The sequence below is a fragment of the Prosopis cineraria genome, unplaced genomic scaffold (assembly GCF_029017545.1).
Source record: "Prosopis cineraria cultivar Desert tree isolate PC_DT_omini unplaced genomic scaffold, ASM2901754v1 PC13, whole genome shotgun sequence".
NCBI classification, from domain to species: Eukaryota; Viridiplantae; Streptophyta; class Magnoliopsida; order Fabales; family Fabaceae; genus Prosopis; species Prosopis cineraria.
This window is the reverse complement of record NW_026555344.1, coordinates 8,554,933-8,579,407: the sequence shown is the minus strand read 5'-3', so window position 1 is coordinate 8,579,407 and position 24,475 is coordinate 8,554,933. Positions and strand designations below refer to the sequence as shown.

The following is a 24,475-nucleotide window of genomic DNA, read 5'->3' as shown; positions in this document are numbered from 1 at the left end:
AAGTGATCTCAACGAGCAAGGCAGCAAGAGAAATGAAAGATATAAAAAATGAAACGCTTTTTCCGAGTAAAAATAGAAGAAATTTGGAATCGAATGTTCCAGGTTAGTCTGCAATGAATTCTATGCTTGCCTACTACTCCTAAGAAAAAAAAATGTAAATCATTACAGAGAACATGTCTTCACCAGAAACAGGTGTGAGTTTGACAAGCTTCACGCACCCTGCTCCTCAATGTCTCCATTTTCACCATCTTCAGCGGCAGCGGCAGCCATCAACTCATCAAAGTTTGCCGTCTTCCCGAGTAATATTTCAATCTACAACAAGTTGTAGTAAATGTGAGACTTTGATGAGCCAAGTATAATAAAAAACAAAACCCAAGCATATTCAGCGGGGATGACGAAGACATCCCAAAAACATGTCATGGGCCCATCAAGTTAAGTTTCCACCCCTACCTTGGCCTTCTGGACGGGTCTACCTCTCGAATCATCCTTTATGTCAACAGTTGATGTCATGATTTCTGCATTATGATTCAATCACTGGTCAAATTCATTTTTCCAAACCTTTCCCATAAGTCTGATCAAAATGAGAGAGGGATGGGAGCAAAATTTCCCAAATAAGAAAAGGTGAAGAAGATAATATCTCACTCTTTTCAACAGCGAGCCCTCACTCTTTTCAACAGCGAGCCCGTTGTTTTTCAAAATTTCAGCAACAGTAACCACTGTGGCAATAGCTATGACAACGAAAATAAAAAAAAAAATAAAATTAGAAAGCATCTTTAAACATAGGGAAGAGGTAGGGAAAAAATAATACTACAAAGAAAAAAATAAATAGATTTCATTTTTCAAACGTTGTTTTACTATCCCAGGAGCAATAGAACTGTCCAACTCAACAACGAGAGGAAGAAAGCAAAATGTAATGAAAAAAACGCTAGGATTAGTATGTTTCAGCAGCTTGGGCTTAAATAACAAATGACAGCATACTTAAAACATAATTTCCTTATCTGCAACTCAATATGAGAGCTTGCAAAACAATAAACGGATGATACATCCACCAAACAAAATAAGGAGAGAATAAGGAAATAAAATTCTCCTAGCGTTAATCATGTTAGAGTCTAGACTTTCACTCTAGATTCGGTACTGATTTTCATCTGCTCCATTTTCTCTTCCTCCTCATTTTTTCCCAAAAAAGACGCAATGGCATACAGGCAAAACATTACTTCATGAATTCACGCATTTTTTGAAAGTTGATCATAAATCAAGATAATTTTTCTTTCACATTACTTAAACAATAAATTTACAATATTTCCAGCATTACTCATCATTAATTGTTCTTCCGACGCCCATGCCATTTAAAGAATAGACATTTTTTTCCACATTTAGAAATGTTAAATCCTCATACAGTAATGTTAGCTTTACTCCGCCAGGTCTTAGAGCTTACAATATTGTCCTAACTAAAAATTTAACGTTGAGTTGGCATCACCAGTTCCCACCCCCACATACATCTAGTTTCATTTCCTTCAAAGCCCAAGACCCAAACAGATATGCTGAGTCCACATCATTTTCCCCCACCTCAGCTGAGTCTACATTCCAAAACAATTTCATTCGGGGGAACATCTTTCAAAGTCGTTATTTTGAAAATTTTCTCCAATCAGGAAAAAAGCAAGAAATTGGAAAGGGGAACGCATTAGTAAATTCTCCACGTCTCGCTTTCTAATTCCTAAGCTCTAGTATATTTATCAACCAAAGCACAGTAGCCATATGCTAAATCTGTATGTCAGATGCTTTAACCATTTAAAAGGGGAAATTCAAATCACTAATGGATGGCACATTCCAGTCCTCAACATCAGCACAAACATATTAAGACTTCTAACCCTAATGCTCTAAAAGGTGGAATGCCGCAGGATGGAAAAGGACAAGTAGCGTGACACTTGAAATTTCTAAGGTGTAATATGGAATATAGAAAGGGGGGGAAGCGAACAATAGCCAAAAGAATATTAAAGAAGATGGATTTGGCTAAGATTTCATACCCATTCCAAGTGCTGACAACTCGACCTCGTTATGTTGTTGCATATACCTCTGCAATAAAAACAAGAGCCCAGTTAAGGAAAATCACTGTATCCAATAAATGAATTAGCAACACCAAATGTTCAATGTTTCAAAACAAGACAGAAAATTGTTTTAAACCCAACTCCTTTAAGAAGAAGATAATTGAGCACCAACCACCAAATTGAAGGCAGCTAATTTTCCACGATCAAACAACAACTTGAAGAAAAGGAAACTTCAAGAAGAATAAAACCATTTTTAACACTCCTAAAATAAAATAAAAAGTACCGACAAAACCGAAGGGCGCGGCTAACCTTCGCTAAATTAACGTAGAAGAAGAGGGGCTTTTTGGTATTAGAAACTTGGATGCGATTCTTTTTGTACGAATCTGAAATATTGATGTTGTTTACTCCCTCCGTGATGGCTTCCATTGTCGTGAACCCAAATTGATCAACTTCAGAACCCTAATTTCTCTTTATAGTTTCGGCTTCTGGTTTTGCAATCCCCTCGAGCTGAAACAGTAAAGGTGACGGGGACGAAACATAAAGCACAAGTAGTCCGACGTAATGGCGACCTGAATTAGTTTGTTTTCCGGCACGAATTGATTGCAATCTACTCATTTTCTTCCTCTCGTTCCGCAGTCCCACTAAAATAAGTGCATAATATAAATCAGATCATCCAAAATTTAAAGAATGATTTTTTTTTTGGCCAAAAGACAATTTATTAATAAAAGAAAGAAATACACAACTACTAATAGCCGAAGCCAAGAAAACACTCAAAAAAACCTAGATACAACCTAACACACCAATAACTAAAAAATAAAAACACAACAAAAACAAAAAAACCAGAACAATGCAGAAATTAAAAGAATAATTTGAATGCATGTGATTGGAAAATATTTTTAGGAGATCTTTCTTAATTAGACTTAACAATTCTCGAATTTAACTCAATAAGGTAGATATATAAAAACGTTAAAGAATAAGTTGCATAAGAAGGAAACAATATTCCCTTGGGCCCAACACATTGGAAACAAAACGAACAACAAAACGCTGACAGCCCAATCAAAGAACAACAAACACAGGGATTCATCCAGCCAACTAATATGTGAAAATGCAATCAAATGGCACTTGTCTTAGTGATTAAGAACTTGGATGGTTTAACCTAAGGTCTCATATTCAAGTCTCAGAATATGCAGCAACACAACTAAGTATGTAAAGCATGTCTCGCTGATAGTAATTGCAAACCTAAGTCTCATATTCGGGTCTCAGAATAGCAGCAGCAGCACAACCAAGCATGTAAAGCATGTCTCACTGATAGTACTCGCAAACCTTCTCAAAAAGACCCCACCTAAGAGGGGATCTGGATTAGTTTGGTGTAAACTAAACGGGCAATGAATCCAACATATTTAGACATTTTAGGATATTGGATGCGAAAGCAAAAAAAAACAAAAATTGTGAAAATGCAAGTGTTAAATGAGTGAATCTAGTGGGTAAGTCGTACAAGAAACACTTCTAAGCTCCTTTCACTTGAACTCACAAAAAAGCTAAAGGAGCATGATGTCGATTTTCGTAGACAAGATAATCAATTGTTTCGAGAGAAACAAATGAATTTGTGAGCGATCATATCTTCTTAAACCAGCCAATAAAAATTTAAAACTTGGTATACAAAATGCCCAATTAACAACTTTACTATATGACGAACCAATGTTATATGATTTCATAATAAGACAAATCAATATTTGAATCTATATTAAAAAAAATATTCATATTTAATATTCAATAGTATATCAAATAAGATTATCTTAATAAGAAAAAATATAAAAAATGAGTTCAATAACCACAACTTCTATAAATTATAAATTAATTAGGTCAACTGATTGATACTAATATTAATTAATTAAAAAAGTATTTATAAATTTTATTAATGATTTTTAAACTTTAATTCTGATTCTATTTTTTTTGGATAGTTCTTCTAGCTATTTATTAAATGATAATAATCTATAAGGCGCCAGGAATGGACTTTTTTTTTAAAGGTAGCGCCCACATTTTTTTTTTTGTTTTCTCAAAAAACATGTTTCAGATTTGGGCATTTGATTTACACTAATTTATCCATGAGTATTGGTTGTGGCATTCCCCCCCCCCCCCCCCCAAAATAAAAAACTCTGAATCAGTTGAGTTTCAAAAATTTGTTAAAAACGAAGCATGTTTTTGGGCTTAAATGATATTTACAAAAATATTTATAAATTATCTACTAAAAAATACTTATATTAACAGGATTTGAACCAATAATTTTGAGGCTCGAGTTTAGCTTTTGTTCCTTGGAAATAATTTAAAAGGAAAATCACATTCAATGAATTTGAAATATAATTATTTGTACTAAATGATTAATGGAAATATATTTTGTTAAATGAAAATAAAATTTTTTTTAATAAAATTGTTATTGATCTTTATCTGTGAATAACTTTTTTCTCTTAGTAAAAAAATTATTATTTATAAGACATGGATTTTTTTTCCCTAAAGACAAGACATGGATAATATAACTCATTTTGTTTGGCCAACCCAAAAAAAAAAAAAAGATATAACTCATTTTTTTTAGATTCTGTATACGCGAGATCCATCCAATTATTTAAGAGTCCATTGGCCTGTGTTTATACATTAATTATGGAATAAAGTTGTCGCTACCTTTTTCTTTATACATAAAAGGAGTCACTGTAATAGAGAACGGTGTCATTATTAGGCATGCAAAGATCAAAATCATAGTCATAATCCAATTCATACTGGTGGGGGCATTTGTTTCCTGTTGTTATTATTTGCACTTAAAATTAGTTGGATGACAAAATAGGACAGTTGTACAAATTATAATATATTATATATAATACACACACACGCACATTATCAAACAATTGTGACTAATGAATAAATTTTTTCTTAACTTACTGTTCATAAACTACGCGAATAGAACACGTTGCATAGGATTTTCTTCGGCTTCGTTTAACTTTCCTTGTGCAAGGCACAAATAAAACTCGGGAAAATATTACTCAAGGACCACAGTTGAAAGTTTATATCAGTCAAACACGGAAAGATTCTGAAATTTTACTGTAGCTCCTTGATTCTAAACCGAAATAAAATTTACATGAAATAATTATATTGCCCTTAAATTTAAAATAATAAAAAATAAACTACTCTCATTGTCATTAGCACTGACACTAAATCATCACTGAAGACTCTACCAGCTTCCAATCACCGAAATTCCAATGACACTTTTATTTGAGGATAATTTGTAAAGGTGACCATGAGGAGTTTAATCTTATAATTCCTTGCCACCTAAAAAGCTTCATAGCCACCAAGCCATCAAACCCATTTAATTATATAGGCAAATACATACGTACACACACACACATGTTATGTATAGAGTAATCCAAATTTTTAAACCACTTTCAAGCTATAACATAATGATATGTTATTAATTCTTAAATGGCACTTATTTTATTAATATTACTTATTAGTCTGATGTAGTCAATTACAAAGTGGGAGCTTTAAATTTCATGCACTTTACTTGTTAAAAGTTTGAATGTATTGTTGTTAATCATGAATTGATTATTATTATTAAATCAAAATGAATACTTACTCACGAAGGACTAACACTTATATAATTAAGCAACGCATTCAAAATAATAATAATTCATTCAAACTGTAACAAGTTAAAAAATGGGATAAGATGGGTTTTGATTGTACAAGTTTAGCCCTTCATTAACAAGTATCCATTTAAATTTTGATAATAACCTGTTCTTGATTAATAATAATACATTCAAATTTTTAACAAATAAAATGTATAAGGTTTTAAAACTATCAACTTGTAATTATGTCAAATTGACAAGTAATATTAATAAAAATAATAAGTACTGTTCAAGAATTAATAACACGTAATAACATGAAAGGAAGTTAAAAAGCTTAAACTACTACATATTTTTTCATATAAAATTAAATGAATTTTTTGGCAGCCACTAAAGGTTTTAGGTGGTCAAGGAGTCATGGAATCAAACCCCCTAGCCACCTTTACAAATTATTTTGAAACAAAACTGTTACCAACACCAAAGCTTCGATGATTGACTATCAGAGACCTTACTAGTGGCAAGGACTCCGACAATCTCGGTGGTGGTAGAGTCTTCAATGGCAATCTAGTAGCTAGCATCTATGATAGAAGAGGAAAGGAAGAAATGGCCATATAGAGATGATTTGAGTTTGTAATATTTGGTTATGAATGAATCATGATTTTAATCAAAACAAAAACCTTAGGAATAATTTGGTCATTTCACATAAAAAATTAATTTCAGTAAGGACCAAAAAATTGCTAGAAAATTTCATAATCTTACAATCTTTGATTGATATAAATTAAACTTTCTACGTAGTGTTTGAATAATATTTTTTCATAAAACTCCCTATCTTGAGTTTACACACACACAAATCTATACATTAATTGAAGAATGTCAATTCTTAATTTGTCAAGCTTAGACTTGTCACATCTATTATGTTATATATAATCCAAGTTTGATTAGGTTATAATCACTTGTTTAGTGCACAATTCCACGGCCGCCCACAGAATGTAATTTGGGTCATTCATACTTTTCTATTTGTTTACAAGTGGTTTTTCCCACTTTTATTATATGTAATTTTATAATTAATGTCAATCAATATCAGTATGTAAATAAATTTTATACCAAATTATATTATTCACACAAGTCGATTGAATCTGACGCAAGACTTAAGAATGAAATCACGTATCATCAATGCTTGCCTCAGATACCATTTGTTCCTTCCACTTCTCGTAAATTTTGAATCAGGTTATCCAATATCCCTTGTTGCCTTGCTAGAACTCCTCTTTCTTCCTAGTTTTGGCGTTGGTGCTTTTCCATTATGAGAAGCAAATGGAGGATTTGGGCTGTGACTTCATAGCACAGAATCGCAATTCACAAAAGTTGATCAAGCTCGCTACTTTATAGAAAATGTTATTTAGTGATATGTGCCCCATGATTCCTCTATTGTGTTTATGTTTTATTTCATTTTTAAAAAAATAAAATTATAAAATGTATTTAATAAGCCTTATTGACATGTGTAATTTTGTCTAAAAGTATTGTATAATTTAGGATTAAGGGAATAATATAATTCTAGAGTATCATTTATTTTGAAGAGCAAAACAATAGCAATATTTAAATATATGTTAGATCAATTTATTAGCATCAACTATCAACTAATTAAAATATCAGGACCACTTCAATTTTAAAACACGCTTGAGAAAGCCAACACCACCGACACAATTTTAGAAGTTTGTGGCTGTAAGTCATTAAACATGGGAAAGACATTTTGAATTGTTGATTCTATTATTTCTCACCTCTTTTTACATATATAAGGTTAATATATGTAACATTCTAATTTAAATTTTAATAATTAATTTAAATTAATAAAAATTTTAAAAAATATTTAGAGGTAAGCAAATTAGTAAGGAGATTATTATTAGATTTAATTTAGTATAAATCTAAATTTTAAATTATGATTTTTTTAAAAAAAATAGAATTATTATTATTATTATTGTTATTATTATTATTATTAAAAGAGAAAAGGGATATGTAAAATAAAAAAAATAAAATAAAAAGGGGGATGGGGACGGTTTATTGTGAGTGTGTGTGTTTGATATGATAAAAAAAAAGGAGAAAGAGACAAACCGCTTTTCCCACTCACTTTCTTTTGTTTCCTTCTCTACGCGTGTGTGTAAGGTAAAAAAAGAAGAAGAAGAAGATAATAAATAAGGATGAAGGAGGAAGAAGGAAAAAGAATATTATATTAAAAAAAAGGGGGGAAACGACAATTACGGTGTGTGTACGTTTGACATTATATAATAAAAAAAAAATGAAGAAAGAGATAGTGGGAAGTGGAACCCACTCTTTATTTTAAAACCACCAGACTTCTCTTGCGTTTTTCATTTCTCATCTCTTTTCTTCATTCTTTCTTGCGTGACACAGAGAGCGAAAACAGAGATAGCGAGCGCGACACCTGCGAAAGAGTTGATTTAGAAGGTGAAGCTCCATATTAGGATATTTCAGATGAGATTTTAATATTCTATGATTAGGTAAGTGTTCTAAACATTTTTTTCTTAGTCATTTTTTCCTTTGAGCTGCAGATTTTGAAATTTTAGAAAACCTAAGGTTTGAAAGAGGGATGTTTTTGGTGAGAAAATCTGGTTGTTGAGGTTATTGGTAGTATAATAAATATTTAGAGTATTATTTTGTTGATAGAATTGGAATTTGAGGCATTTGAGTTTATCCCTGGATCCCTATGGGTAGATTTTTGGTTAAATCTAAAAATATAAATTGATTTGTTGATATTTAGATGATTATTTGAGATGAAAAATAAATTCTTATGGCTATAAAATAATGATTCTAGGCTTGAAATCAAGTTTGTAATTTTTGGGTATTTTTATGTGCGAATTTTTGAAATAAAAAGAAAAATTTTGATATTAGAAAATTATTTAAATGAAATTATTGTGAAGGAGACTATTGAACCAAGTAGATAGGTTCAAATACATGAAATTAAATTTTAGAATTCAAGAGACTAAGACTAAATTCTTAAAAATATATATATAAAAAATAAAATAAATATAAAATAAAATAAAATAAAATACATACTTTGGTGTTAGAGTATGAGTGAAAATTGTGTTAATAATATTATTAACACATTAGAATATGATCAATTGTGGATTAATTTTTTTTTGACACCATTCAAGCTTTAGAGAGCTTTGGAAGTGTTATAACTTGAGGGGTAACCTTTAACCTTTCAAAGGTTGGGGTAACTGGGGGAAATTTATTTTATGCATTTGTATGTTATTTAATTAATTATGTTGGTGAAATAAAAGAATATATATATATATATATATATGTCTAAATTTTGAAATGGTTGTTTGTAATACATGTGGCTTTGTTGAGACTCTATGACTTGTGACCAAGTTAATTATGACTTGATGTGAATAATGAGATTGATGGTTGATGATTATGTGTACACTCTTAGTTATAAGTTGTGGATTATGCACAGTGATGAATTGTATGAGCATGTTGAGTTTTATATGATGCTAATGTGGTTTTGTATGATAATTTAAAAAAATTGATGCAAAAGGCATGATTGAAATATGATGATTCTTGATGTTTGTTGAGCAAGAAAGTTGATGAGCATGTGGGATAATTTTGAATTATATATATGAGTTTTTGAAATGCATTTTCTCATGAGCATGATCATATGGCAGGAGTTCGCCTTAGTGAAGGAGTTAGTGGTTTTACAAAATTCATATGGTACTTGACTATTAACCAATAATTTTAGGGGTTATAGTCGCTACTTACCTTGTAAGGTACTGTAGCATTGTTCCTATTAAGGGACTTGACCCTACTGGCCTATCTGAAGTTTTGGGTAGAGCTAGTTTTGGGTATGACATCCCATAATGTGTGATTTGGGAGAAACTATGTTCATAAGTGAGTAAGGTAACCCTGGCCTGGTAGCCTCTCATGATATGATTAAGGCTTTGGATAGTCTCACCACATGGACGATCTCTTCTGGTTGTTAGCCCACGGTTTTCATGTTAGAGGAAATAAGGGGGATATAAGGAAGAGATTGATCATGCATATTATTATTATCATGCCATTTGAGTGATTGATGGCTATGTTGAAAATATGATTATAATTGTAGAAATGAGAACATGTAGTAATTATGCAAATAATGTATATGTGGCTATTTATGCAAATTTTGTACTTGACTTTATTTTGAAATTATTCACATAAGTTAAATGTTAATGTGATTAACATGTTATTAATGTGATTGTTTGAATGGTCACCTTGATAAATTTATTGGCCACCTGCATTCATGATTAATTATCATACATTTGTATAACTTAGATATACCTTGGTTACTGAGTGGTTGTAATCACTTCTCTCTTTTAACATATTACAGGAGCTAGTTCATCTGAGAAGAACAGAGGAAAGGAGCATTAGGCCAGGTGATAATAATCACTTCTATAGGCCTCTCTCCTTTTATTTGATATGTGTATTTAGTTTATGATATTGCCAACTAGGATAATATATTCTTGATCCACTTGCATTATGGGTTTTTTGTTGAGGAAAATGTATTTTGGGTCTTGAGGAATGTGGTTTGATGCTTGTGCTATAATTACGGGCCAAAATATTTGTGCAAGTAAAAATAATTATTATCATGCTTCCGCATATGTTTAATTAAATGATATGAGTTCTTAAAATATTTTAAAAACTTTGGATCCCTTTGTATTAAATAGTTTGTGAAAAATACATGGTAAAAATTTATTTAGGTTATTCTCGTAATGGATAATTCATTTGAGTTAGTTCTTGATTAACCATGATTAGTGTGATGGTTAGTATGATGATTAAGTTCTAATTTAGGACACCCTTTATAATATACAATTTAAACTCTAAACTATAAGTTTAAAGACAATTTAAACCTAAATTTTTAAAAGATATATTTTAAATTCTAAACAATTAAAGTTTGGATAATTTTACCTCATCATTAAGTTTACACAAATATCTTTCAAAATATGGCCTACTATGTGATTTTTACCAAATAACAGTAAAAGAGGGAGAGAGTGAAATTTGATGAAAATAGCACATTAAGCCTCAATTTTTTAAAAAAATTAATGAATGTTTGTTGAAATTTAACAGTATAAGTAAAATTATATCAACTTTAATTATTTAGAGTTTAAAATATATATTTTAAAAGTTTATGATTCATAATAGATCATCAAGTAATGTTAAAATTATTATTTCTCAATGAGTAATTTTAATATATGCGTTCGAAACAGTGTGTAGAGAATGAGCTTCTAAAAACATATATTAAAATTTCAAAAGATATATTTAAAGAGTCATAAAAATAAATCATAATACACACACACACACTAAAAATTATAAAAATATATATAAATTTAAAATAGTAAAAATGCCAAATTTCTAAATCATTAAAATAAATGTGAAATTTCAAAAGAAAATGAAAGCACGAATGGATTGTTTAATAATTCAAAAATACATTAAATGTTACTAATGTAACTAATATAAAAGCTTAAAAATTTATCTTTTTGCCCTAAATATATGTAGTTTGAAAAAAGAAACTAATTTGCTAACTACTCTTACCCAAAATTCATATATATGCACTCTTCTACAGGTGAAAAGCTATATGAATGAGAATGATTTTTTTGGGTCCAAAAAAAAAAAGAATGATTTGATTTTCTTCGCTGTAGGCCATCGTTAGAGGATTTTCCAAATGTTGTCCGTGCCACTACTAGTACCTGCAGAAATTAAGAAAATTATATATACAGATAGTAAAAGCAAATATGTTTTGAACCTGTTTTTTTGTTTTTAACTTTTCCCTCTCAATAACATAAACATAAATGTTTTCTCAGTTTAACTTTTCCCGCTAACAAACGCAAACGTAAAAATCGCACTATTTATATGTTATAAATAATGTAACTTATTTTAGTTAGTTAATTATACAATTTACTTTATAGTTATTTTTTAATAAAAATAACTTATTATATCTCCTAAAATTCATATTTTTAAAGCAAAATATTTATTTTCCATATATTTAAGGACTAAATATCGAAGGTAGATACGGATACGACGACACAGAGATGACAAATTTCTAACAGACTACGAGTATATATACATTCATATACGTATGTGCGCGCGCGTGGCATGGATTAAAAACAAAAAAAAATAATATTAATATAAAACATATCTAACAAGTTTGATTATTTACTTACATCCCTCCAAAATTCAGGTAATTATCTTTAAATTAATACTATCTTTTTACATCTATAGTTATTTAATAGAATATTTTATATAATAAAGGTGAATGATTTATTTGTTAAGGGTATGTTTCAAAAAAATTCATTAATTACACATTAAATTTTTTTATATATTTAAACACCAAGATTCAAAAAAAAGGTCTCATATTTTTAAATAAAAAGAGTATATATCATTATGAAAGGGCCTAATTTTGTTATGCAAACAATAATGCATAAGGACATAGGTAGGCTATAGATAGAGGGGGCAATTGCCGCCGTTAAAAAGGTAAAAATTTTATTTAAAGTTTAGTTAAAATTACATTTACCCCCTTTAAAATTACAATTATCTCTATAAAAAAATTAATTACCCCACACTTTCTTTAAAAATATTCTTCCTCTTATATTCGTTATAAAACTAAATTTATGATACAAATGACATTAATATGTGTTTAGCTAAATTGTACTTTTTGTTTTCTAATTTTATATAAAATTTCAGTTTAATCCTTTAATTTTATAAAGTACTTCCTCCGTTAAAAAAATACAAGATATTTTTAATTAAATTTTATTCTCATAATAATATAGTTACTTGTCTTTAAATTAACTATATCTTTTTTCATATTTATCGTTATTTAATAGGGTGTTTTACCCTAAAATAAATATAAAAAAATTATTTAATAGAGATATTTAAAAAAAATAGTGATTATACCTTTAAAGATTAAAAATACTTTACATTTTTTAATATCTAACCCTCAAAAAATATCTCACATCTTTAAATGAAGAGAGTATCTTTTCAATCATATAATCCCCAACACCATTAGATTCAAATGATTATTTTTCATACTAATCATTATTATTTCAAAAAATTAGATTTGATTTGTCAACATTTAAAAATATTTTGTGAATATTTAAAAGTTTAATGTAGGAATTTTTTATTGATAAAATTAACAATATTGGAGTTAAATAACAAAAAAGATACTTTGTAAAATTAAGAAATCAAAATTAAACCTTGTATCAAATTTAAAGACTAAATATGTACTTTAACCTATATATTTTTAAACTTCTCATATAATTTATTTATATATTATTTTAATTTATATTTATATTTAGCAAAAAATTTTCCCCCTCTAATAAATTTTTAATTTGATATTAAGACTTGTAAATGTTGATCATAAGTAACTTTATTTTTCAACTTATAAAAAGTCATTTTAAACATCATTTACATGAAAATATTAATTAAATATTTAAAACATATTTTTTTATTTTCTTATTTAAGTATATAAATATTAGTCATCAATCGATATCATCAAAATATCAATATCAATATCAATATCCCGTTCATTAAAAATATATACAACTTATAAATTTGTGAAGCTGATTTTTCGTTTTCAGTATTTAGTTATTTTCTCAATCCATTTACAGCATAGTTGAGATATGAGAGCCATCTGACTATTTAAAAAAAAAAACAAAAGAAAAAAGATATGAGAACCAACTTGTTGAAAGAATGTACATTGCATTATTACATTCCCATGAACATGACTGAACGAGGACGAAATCAATAAATGAGATGAATTATTACATTCGATTATGATTGAGCGAATTAAATAAATGATGAATATGAAATTACCTTATCATCAAATCCAATAATTCTAAATATCTTTTCTTTCCCAAAAAGAAATTCTAAATATCTAATGCAAGTTGATATGCTCCATGCATATGTCTTTGGACTGTCATGTGTCTAATATAACTTAAAAGCACAACTTTTTATTATTATTTTTTTTACCAACGCAACCTTTTATTAATTAAATACGATCAGATTTGATTCACTCAATCTTTGGACCGATCCTAACCACTTAATTTTTTAGGTTAATTTCAGCTTATTTCTCACACAAAAGCTTCATGATTTTTTGTTTTTCAACATGAGTTCATTTTTTCATAAAATCAATATAAACATTGAATGGTTCATATGGGTCAATAACATTTTATACAACCTTTCACTTTTTAGTTCCATATATATATATATATATATATATATATATATTATCCACTTGCTTGTATTAAGGTTGTGTTTTGTCTTGCCCATTACAGTTAGCTTTATCCTCCACGAGAATAATGTCAATAAGAGTCGAGATGGGGTAAACAAACACAAAATATATACAGAATTTGGGTCAGGACATTTTGTTAGGTTGTATAAATATAAATGAACTTGAACTTATATGAGAAGTATATCAAATATAATTAAATTTAATAACTAATATATATAATAAACTAGAATGACTGTAAAATTAATTTTTGAAATTTTAAAATTAAGATACTCTTTATCCATTTATTTTTTCCTATTTCCGAGCAGTTTCATTCTTAACAAACATTTTTTCCTCTTTCTATACTTCTAATAACCTCCAAAAAAAAAAAAGGAATAATATGCGCTGGAATTTCCATCAATTCCAATTTTACTATGACGTGTCCTGGCCAAAAGCAATCTCAATCCAGTCTCATACGCTGAAAACCAGTGACTCGTATTCCTTCTGGACTTTCATATATATCATTCTTGTTTACTTGTTTTCACAGGAAAAAAATCCATACCAATGAGAAAACAAAATGCATTTATATACTTCTTTGATTTTATTTATAAAATATTTTATTATTTTTTATATTAATTTTTATCCTTTTATTCTTATTAGATGTTGAAAAATTATTAAAAATAATTATTTTGGTCATCATTGGACAATAGAGATGAAAAATTATTAAATTTTAACATAAAGGTAATAAAATTTAAATTTTTTTATATTTATGAAATATATTAAAAGAGACTTACAAATCGAATCACATTTACGGGAAGTATCATGTAGTAATTTATTTATTTTTTTTAATTTTAGCATCCATTCAATGTCATATTATTTTAAATTTTAACTACCTCCCTTTAATTATAGAGTACCAGAGTATTGGGAAGAAAATTCAAAATCGTAAATGCAAATGAAGGGGATGGTATGACCTGTAAAGTTGTGAATATGTAGTTTGGTCAATTTTTGGTGATCTCTGTGATTCTCCGCACGCCAACCTTTACGCGTAACCTTTCACTCCACACCACATCCTTCATTCTCAATCTCATCCTTCACGGTTTGCCCAGCCTTTATTAACTATTCCACCACATGTCAATTTGACATTCATTATCATTCACTTGACCCCAAAAATAAACTACTAATTAATTAACACGTGGTATGAAATTTTTTCAGTTTGACCCCCAATTCTTTTCAACATGAATGCACCAACAAGTTTTTGTTACGATAAGACTTGGACATACCCACGCAGGGGCAGAGATAAGAGGGGAACAACAAAAGCCATGGCCTCTCATAATATTTTAATTTTGTTTACTAAAATATAAGAGTTATATTTTTTCAATCCTCATGAGTTAACATATTATATAAATTTTGAAACACTAAATAGAATTCTTATTTTAATTATTTAGTAGTTTTTATACATCTATAATCCAACTGTTTCAGTAATTTAAAGATATAACTATCATAAAATTAATTTATATTGTCAACAAGATAATGTTATAATTGTAGTTAAAGCATTGATATTATTTAATTTTGCTTTCATTTTATATTTAATTAAAGAAATTATAAGAGTTATTATTAGCAAATTTTGTCAAGGATTGTAACAAAAATTTTGAAATATATTCAATGTCACATTTTTTATATCTATCGTAAAATTACTTATCTAAAAGTTAAAAGTTATGGTTAAAAGATTTTTTTTAGAAAAAAATTATTATTTTTTTGCAATAATCAAGCTATTGAAATTTGTTATATAAATAATTTTTACTGTGAAATATTTAGATCTCATCAACATAAAAAAATCTGTAACAATTGAGCATTGTTACTTTGTTGATATAGAATTTTTTAAATTAAACATAACTTTAAATTTTAATGATATATTTAAATTATTTATTTTTATATATGTATATATATATATATGTAAAATTGAATATAAATATATATGTTGACATATTTATGTTATGTTAGTAATATATATAAATTTAATTTTCTTTTGATTATCATATATCCTTGTCATCTCGGCCCTCCTTACTAAAATTTTCTAACTCCGCCTCTACTCTTACATAATTTTTTGTGTGCACGAGAATAAATAATAATGACAGTAACAATAAATAGTGAAGCAATATAATGAGACCCGTATGATCGTAAGTAATCATGTTTGTGAGGTGCATTCGAAGCTATGGTTATCTTTTTTTGATCCCATAATGAACGTTTGATAAATAAATAGAATGAACGACGTGTTCGAATGAACTTTTTGCAACCGTAGTTTTAATTTTAATTCAATTTGGATTAATGTATATTTTTAATCTTTTAATTTTATATAAATTTTTAATTTAATTCTTTAATTTTATAAAATATATTTCCTGTCCTATAACCCTAACACTACTAATTGAATCATTATTATTTTTAAAAAATTAAATTTAAAATGTTAATATTTGAAAATGTCTTGTTAGTATTTAAAAATTTTAATATAATTTTTTTGTTATATATAAAACTAATGGTGTTAGAATTGAAGAACCGAAAATACACTCTATAAAATTAAAGGATTAAAATAAAACTTTGTATTAAGTTAAAATATTAAATGTACGCTTTAGCCATAAATTTATTAATTATTAAAAATTATTAACTAATTAATTGATTGTGGTCTTAAAGGAAATTATCTCAAATAGAATTAACGATCTTTTAATATAACAAGCTATAAAAAAATAAACTTCTTTGTTGCTCCTAGCTGTAATATTTTAAATATGTCCCTATATAATAAATTTAAAAAGTAATATTATATTATTTTCTCTCTCTCATAAAGAATAATTTTAAAAATATTTTTTAAATATTATATAAAAAGTCACACTGTAACTTATAAATAAAATTAAATAAATATTTTAAAATTTATCTTATAAATGAAATTAGGGAGACCGATAGAGTATCCAATATGCCACAGAATTTCCTGCAGATCAAGGGAAAAGTTGAGTTCAATCTTTTAATTTGCATGAAATTAAAAAATAAACCTCATATTTAATAATTTATTAATGGTCTAGTTAATTTATTGTAATTTTATAGTTACAATTATTGCACGAGACATGTTTAGAAAGTGATGTGGAAATAAAAGAAATAATTAAGAGACAGAAAAATAATATACGAGCTTATAAACATAATTGGCAAGGGTCTTGCCTTATATGTTACATCAAATTCAAAAAAAAAATCTACTATTTAATGTTACAGATATATATTTTTATATTAGTAGAAATTTAATGTTGTAATTCTACTATGTCATTTACTAGAATTTTTATATTACATATAAATATATATTTATTTGGCCTATTTTTTCAAGAAATTAAATTCATGTATGAGAAGAATTTAATTTGAAAATTTTGCAGATACTTTCCCCAAAATCTTCACATCCCAATCATGAAATTGAAATATTGGTTCGCTTTTTTTTTTTTGTTTTTTGTTTTTGGAGATCAGAAATGAAACATGAGTTCTCAATCTGAAGAATCAAGCTCCCGACTTCACTCACAGCCTCACAAGTAGTTTGCAATTAAAAAAATAAAATCTATGATGACGTGACCGGCCCCACGCCAGAAGACTATCCGACAAAGATGATCCCCTTCCTACTCAGCAACGTGTGATTGACGTGTCAGAGAAATCCAAACCTGGCAGGTTTGAAAAGTTCATGATATCTACGTGGCAGCCTTTACAGCATCTCCTTCCTCCGCAATTTCCTCCGTAGCTTTCTATAAATAGAGCTTACTTGAATCGCTCCTCTCACTGGTCGTCCGTCATCTTCTGCTTCTTCTTCCAATTTTCTCGCTTCCTTAATCTTCTCAGTTCACTTGAAACGTCTAGAGAGCATTTTCCTTCTCGATCTCGCTAGTTTCTCGAGAAAACTAACATGAAGGAAAGTTCAGGAAACCCTCTTCATCTCAAGTCCGTCAACCACATCTCCCTCATCTGTGGATCAGTGGAAGAATCCATAAACTTCTACCAGAATGTTCTCGGCTTCTTCCCTGTCAGGAGACCTGGCTCGTTCGATTTCCACGGCGCCTGGTATTAATTTTAGCGACGGAAACGTAAACGAATTGCTTTTAATTTCTTACATTCTCTCTGTTTGATGATGACGGTGGTGGTGAACTGTGTATGTATGCACAGGCTGTTCGGGTACGGAATCGGAATTCATTTGCTGCAAGCAGAAGACCCAAAGAATCTGCCCAAGAAGACTGTAATTAACCCTAAGGACAATCACATATCCTTTCAGGTGATCAGATTTTCATACTGAATGACTATATATATATATATATAAAGGCGTTTAGTGATGATTCTGATGAGTTGTGTTTGGCAGTGTGAGAGCATGGGGGCAGTGGAGAAGAAGCTGAGGGAGATGGAGATCGCGTACGTGAGGTCCGTGGTAGAGGAAGGTGGGGTTCAAGTGGATCAGCTGTTTTTTCACGACCCAGATGGGTTCATGATAGAGATATGTAACTGTGATAGTCTTCCTATGATCCCATTGGCTGGTGAGGTCGCCAGATCATGCTCTCAGCTCAACCTTCAGATGTTGCAGCAGCAGCAGATTCAGCAGGTGGTCCTGCCTTAAGAACACTATCATCGATCCAGCCGTATCGGATTTGAAATCTCTCAGATATCAACAATATAATGGCACGATTATGAATTCCGAGAAGAGAAAGAGACATATTCATGGTAATCAATACAGTTGATTAATGAGATCATGTTTGGAAGTATTCAAATCAATGACATGGAGTCGTATGTACGTCGAAATAATTCAATTGATCGCCTGGAAGAGGAACTATACGACACTTGTTTTGTTCTTTTGCTCTACTTTGGCAAGCCGATCTCCTTTTAATTAATTAAGTGGCTTTGTTTTTCGTGTTTAGGTTGGTTTTGATTTGTGAATAATTATTGCACTGTTTCCCAATCGATGATCTGTTAGTTTTCTGATTGGTAATGTTGTTTTGTACCATTTGGTGGATTTAGATTTAGTCACTACCCTAGTGCAAACACTGATTATTTATACCATCTAAAATTGGTTCATTGAAATTCAAACCAACAATCCAAACAAACTCATCATTTATGTGGAGTATGAATTTAAAATTATTGATTTAAATTTTAATAATATAGACAGTCACCGATTTAAATTTTCATTAGTCTTGATAGAGTAGTATCTTTCACTTGATGATCATCCTTCTATTTGTTATCCTTGCTTAATCAAGTCGACCATTTGCCGCTTTTATTGTCATGTATACGTGTCCTGCGAACCAGGGTGGAGAGAGGGAGCTAACAGAAGACACGACTCTCCCAAATTTTTAATTTTTTTAATATTTAAAATAGCTTTCTGTTTTTACGTTTGTAAAATAAATAAATAATTATACAGAATAGTTTAAAATTTTTTTTTGAATCATTAGTTTGAAAAACATACCAAATTAATTAGTAAAATAAAAATATTGAACTAATGATAATTATGTTTTTGACAAAAAATTTTAAAAATAGTTTTGCACAAATTCTAATTCAGACAAATGCAAATAAAAATTTCAGTTAAAATATGAGGATTATATTTAAAATTTAAATACTTTACCTACAATTGAAACTTTGAAATTTACATATTGATATCTTCATCTCAATTTTTTTAGAAAAATTTGTTGAAAGAATGTAACTATATATATTATTAATTTTTTTTTTCTAATAGAAACCTGATTGTTATTTTTCCTAAAATATATTATAATATTTTAGGAATAAATTGAATGACCCAGATAATAATATGGAATCAATATTCCCCTCCATTAGAACCAACCGACCAAGATCCTATATGCTAGTATTTTATTAAACAAACTACCCCACAGCAGAAAAAGCAAGGAAAAAGAATCTTAACTCACGAAGCCCAGCCAACAACAGACCTTTTTCGCCAAAAGTTGAGTCTAGTTTGGACCAGGCTAGCCATCAAAGAATTTACACATAAAAAAGGACTAAAATTAATAATTTTGATTTCAGCTTGATCCGAAATTAAATTTACTTTTCATATGTTAATGTTATGGTTAACCTTATTATTAATTGGACAGCTTTACGCATGCGAATCACTTAACTCAATCTCCATTTATACATGTGCGAAAAGCTAAGCCAGGATAAATTAAAATACAAGAACAAATTAATTAGATCATAAAAGATTAAATTAATGATAATTATGTCTTTGACAGAATTTTTAAAACATAGTTTTGCATAAATACTAATTCAGACAAACACAAATAAAAATTTCAGTTAAAATATGAGGATTATATTTAAAATTTAAATACTTTATCTGCAATTGAAACTTTAAAATTTACATGTTGATATTTTCAACTCAATTTTTTTAGAAAATTTTGTTGCAATAATCTATATATATATATATATATAATTAGTTTAATCTTCTAATAGAAACCTGATTGTTATTCTTTCTAAAATATCTTATAATATTTTGTGAGAGTTTTAAATAAAAATAAATGTGAGGTGTGTGACATGTGAACGGAAATCACTATATAATGACATGCATGATTCGTTTATTGAGTTGGAAAGTACAGATTTTGATGATGCCCTAGTTCGATCGGGAGGCAGAGACAACGACCTTTTGCTCTTGGCATACTAAAATTTAGCCGCATGCCAACAACGTGCCCTTTTTTTTTGGGTTACAAGTCTGGTCGAATGCGTCAGTATATATTAAGCAAGTAGTGGTACGATGTAGTCTGTCTTAACAAGTCATTTACTTTTTTAATCTTCATAATTAGTATGAGAGGGACTGAGAGATGCCAATTAAAAAGAAATAGAAAGCCAATAATCTTTAATTCAAGTGGCACCCAGGCATCATTACGATGCTCACACCACGGGTTCGTCGAGCTGTGCCTACACATGTTTTAGTGTTTGACAAATCAAAAATTAAAAGTTAACTTTGACAGTTATTTAATTAAAAAATAACTTTAAAAATTACATAAAATAACCAAAAAATTTTGGCTGTTTTATGTAATTTTTTGGGGTTCTTGTTGTATTTTTTAAATCATTTTCTATAATTTTTTTTGTATTTTTTATTATTTTTGGGTTAATTAATGATTTAAATTAATTTTTATTAATAATAAAAGTTACATTGCAATATTTTTAAAGATTAAAAGAGAACATTATATAAAAGATGAGTTTTATAATTCAAAACGGCTCTTGAACTACAAAGATAACTGGATGCTTCCTGTCATTATATTGCCCTTTGGCCCTATATACAGTGATAACTGGATGCTTACTGTCATTATATTACTCTGAATTATGCTGGAGCATGAATAAAATGGAGAGAACAAAACTACAAAGACAAGTAGATAACAAATAATAATACTTAAAATACGGATTTAGATTAATTAAAAGATGGCAATACAGTCTTTTAATTTCTAACACACAACTAAAAGCCAAGTCTTCTAGTTAACCAGGATCAAATCCGTGAGAAGCTGACACGTGGTGGCCCTTGCTTTTCACGAAGACAGGTAGATAAATGGAGGTGGGTAGGGCGTAAGAAAAGGGGGAGAATGACAAGCATCTTATAAAAATATTAACGTAAATCTTTAATATTGAAATACGATAAAAAAATATTGAAATTTAAAAATATTAATGTTAAAAATTTTAATTCAATATTAATATTTTTATTAGATTCTTATGTGTCATTCTCTTCTAAAAAAAGCTAGAGGCATCTGGTGAGCATCTGGTGGTAATTCTCGATGGAGTGAAGCCTCTGAAGCAAGAGCTGTTGCCTGAAGTTGTTGATGAAAGCTTCTGCACTTTCGTCAACTGTTGTCTTAACGTCGTCGTCCTCTCTAGCACCTCCAACTGCTTCTTTCCTCCTCCTTCTTTAATTTATTTGACGACCACGACGACGCCGTTTTTTCTTCTCTTTCTTCTTCCTTCTTTGATGACGATCTCTTCTCTTTCAAATCCATTATATTGTTATCGTTCATATTTTGATGATCTGATCTTCTGATCTTCAATTTCAAGCCTTATAACCGGTGCTTGATATAATTGATATACGATTAGTGTGGTTGATCACCCGCATATATAAAACATGACAAGGGATCGAACAAGTGGCACGTGGCCTTCATTAATTTGCGCCATCTCTTTTGTGTGAAAACACGGTGACAACTCACAACCATGGCAAGCTGGAGGTGTTCAAGGTTCCAAGATTGGCGCCAAAAACATGTTGTTGTTTTAATAAAAAGGTATATTCGATTAAATATGGCATTATTATAAAACAGTTGTCCATCGCATCTTGCCGAATGCCGACTATGGAGTTGCGTTGCAAAGTCAACAATAAGAGGCATATCAATGTGACATAATTATTTGAGCATGGAAACCCATCTCGCGGCTTAACGATTGCACATTGCACGCAAAATGCGCTCCCCTTCTCCCTCAAAACATGAAAATTTAGGTGAGTTTTTATAGCATTTGAGCATACATTTAACTTCAAAGAATGCTTAAAAAATATTTATAAATTGTTTATTAACAAGGTCCTGTTATATATTAGCAATAAAATTTGACCCCATTATCTTATTAATTGTGAATTAAATCTTTATAAATTGAGCCAAATTTTGTTAGTAATAAAATGCCAACTCTTGCCGCTCATCTCATTACGGTTTTGTTTAACTTTATTTGTTGATTTATATATCAATGAATTTGAATAGACTATACATAGATACACATAAGTATATATTGTTTGCAGCCTGAGAAAATAAATATGGGTATGATGAATTATGCCCTTCCATGGCATTAAATGCAAATCAGAAATATGGGAGGCACTATTTATATATATAAATGCATTAGGTCCCTGGTTCATGGATCTGGGTTGTTAAGGAGCTGTAGAGTATTAATAATTTTAAGTTAGAGATGGTATTTTAATTTTGATATTTTCAATTATTTTAATATAATTTAAATGCTTAAAAAGATAATCATGGTTTTGGGAAACTTTTTTTTTTTTTGTATGGTTGATTACATCTATCCTCTTTTTAAAGATGATTTTGTTTGAAATAAGGTTGAATACTAAATATTGACATATTTTTTTATAAGAATTTAAATTTTAATTTGTTATATTATAAAAAAAAATTTCAATTCGTTTGGACATAACTTTTAGGAGACATGCCTCCCATTGAAAATTTTAATCAATGTTACTCAAAATTTCAACTTGAGATTTCTAATTAAATCAAGTAAATCTTTTACAAGTTGATCATATACCTGGTGGTGCGTACACACAGTTGTCATCACCATTGAAAATAGAAAGAATGACATATAGGTCTCAAAAATATTAATTAATTTAAATTAGATCTTAAGTATTAAATTTTAAAAATTTACAATTCAATTTTTTAATTTTACAATTGTATTATGATAAATTTATAACTTTTATTTTAAATTTTAACAAGAAAAATAATTTTTTTATTCTTTAACTATATTAAAATTTAAAAAATAAATTAATAATTCATCACAATATAATTATAATATTAAAAAAATAAATCACAAACTTTTAAAATTTGAGACTTGTTTTAATTTAAATTAATTAATTTTTTTAAAATCTCTTTATCATCTTTCCGAAAATATAAAACACATCTCGGGTTTGTCAGTTGTGGCCTGTCCGTCGCATCGTTCTGCTGTCACTTTTGTTGAGAGTGACTTGGATTTTATCTAACGCCAGTGGGAGGTCTTATTCGTATATATATTAAGTTCATTTAATGGATGGATACATGTCAAAGAAAATGAATAATATTTTGAATACGATTCATTTTAGCCTAAAATAATGTCACGAATTAGCAATTATATGTCAATTAACGAGATGAAAAAGGACAAAAGAGAAAAGGCAGCTTGATTTATATCTAAATTGATTTTTTAATCTGATTCTATTTTCTTTCACTTTTCTAAGTTCAAACATGTTAATCAATTCAATATATTTTATTTTATTTTTTTAAAAAGTCTAACAGAGCTCTACATGTAGACTTTATTCTAAAAAAAAAGTGGCCACCTTATTGATATTGTTTTATCTTTGTTTTTATGTTTTGCAATTTTTTTTTATAAGATGTAAGATTGGTCAATGAGACATAAAAATATTATATTTTTTAATAATTAAAAAAGTAAAATAATTGGACAATAATTGATATAAGTTTTTGTTTTGTTGCAATCCCTTGAAAACACACACAGGCCCTGAGGGAAATCATCATCCAATATGGGTTTCATTTCTGAAGATCTAGTGGGCCAAAGCTTGTATGCATAAGCCCAAAATAAAATTTGAGACTCGTGTCATGTAAAGCATACACAATGGCATAGTTGTAATATCATAAATTTAGATTATGAGCTGCACTTTAAACGTATCAAGTCACATTTTTTTTCTGTAACTTATGAATTTTACAACTTATAAACTCTATGCATGTGTTTGAAAATTCATTAATCTTGATGTTTTGAAACAAAAGGAAATCTATGCAGCTTTCTATGTAAAGCATAACTTGTGCGATTGTGTGAGAGAGACATTCCCCCTTTGCTATTAGCGACTTTTT

At 28.9% G+C, this 24,475-nt stretch overlaps 2 protein-coding genes across 2 annotated transcripts; one reads left to right on the top strand and one right to left on the bottom strand.

Annotated features, from left to right (window-relative positions):
- Positions 1-42: 42 nt before the first annotated feature.
- Positions 43-2,553, bottom strand: LOC129291278 (uncharacterized protein At2g34160-like). The gene is made up of 5 exons (XM_054928555.1): positions 2,355-2,553; positions 2,025-2,073; positions 666-728; positions 451-515; positions 43-312 (listed from the first exon to the last, which is right to left on the bottom strand). Exons 1-5 carry the CDS (start codon positions 2,469-2,471, stop codon positions 211-213), a joined length of 396 nt encoding a protein of 131 aa, XP_054784530.1. The 5' UTR covers positions 2,472-2,553; the 3' UTR covers positions 43-210.
- Positions 2,554-17,711: 15,158 nt separating this feature from the next.
- Positions 17,712-18,861, top strand: LOC129291549 (glyoxylase I 4-like). Its single transcript, XM_054928979.1, has 3 exons — positions 17,712-17,978; positions 18,081-18,186; positions 18,271-18,861. The coding sequence occupies exons 1-3, from the start codon at positions 17,824-17,826 to the stop codon at positions 18,520-18,522; spliced, it is 513 nt and encodes a 170-aa protein (XP_054784954.1). The 5' UTR covers positions 17,712-17,823; the 3' UTR covers positions 18,523-18,861.
- Positions 18,862-24,475: the final 5,614 nt, after the last annotated feature.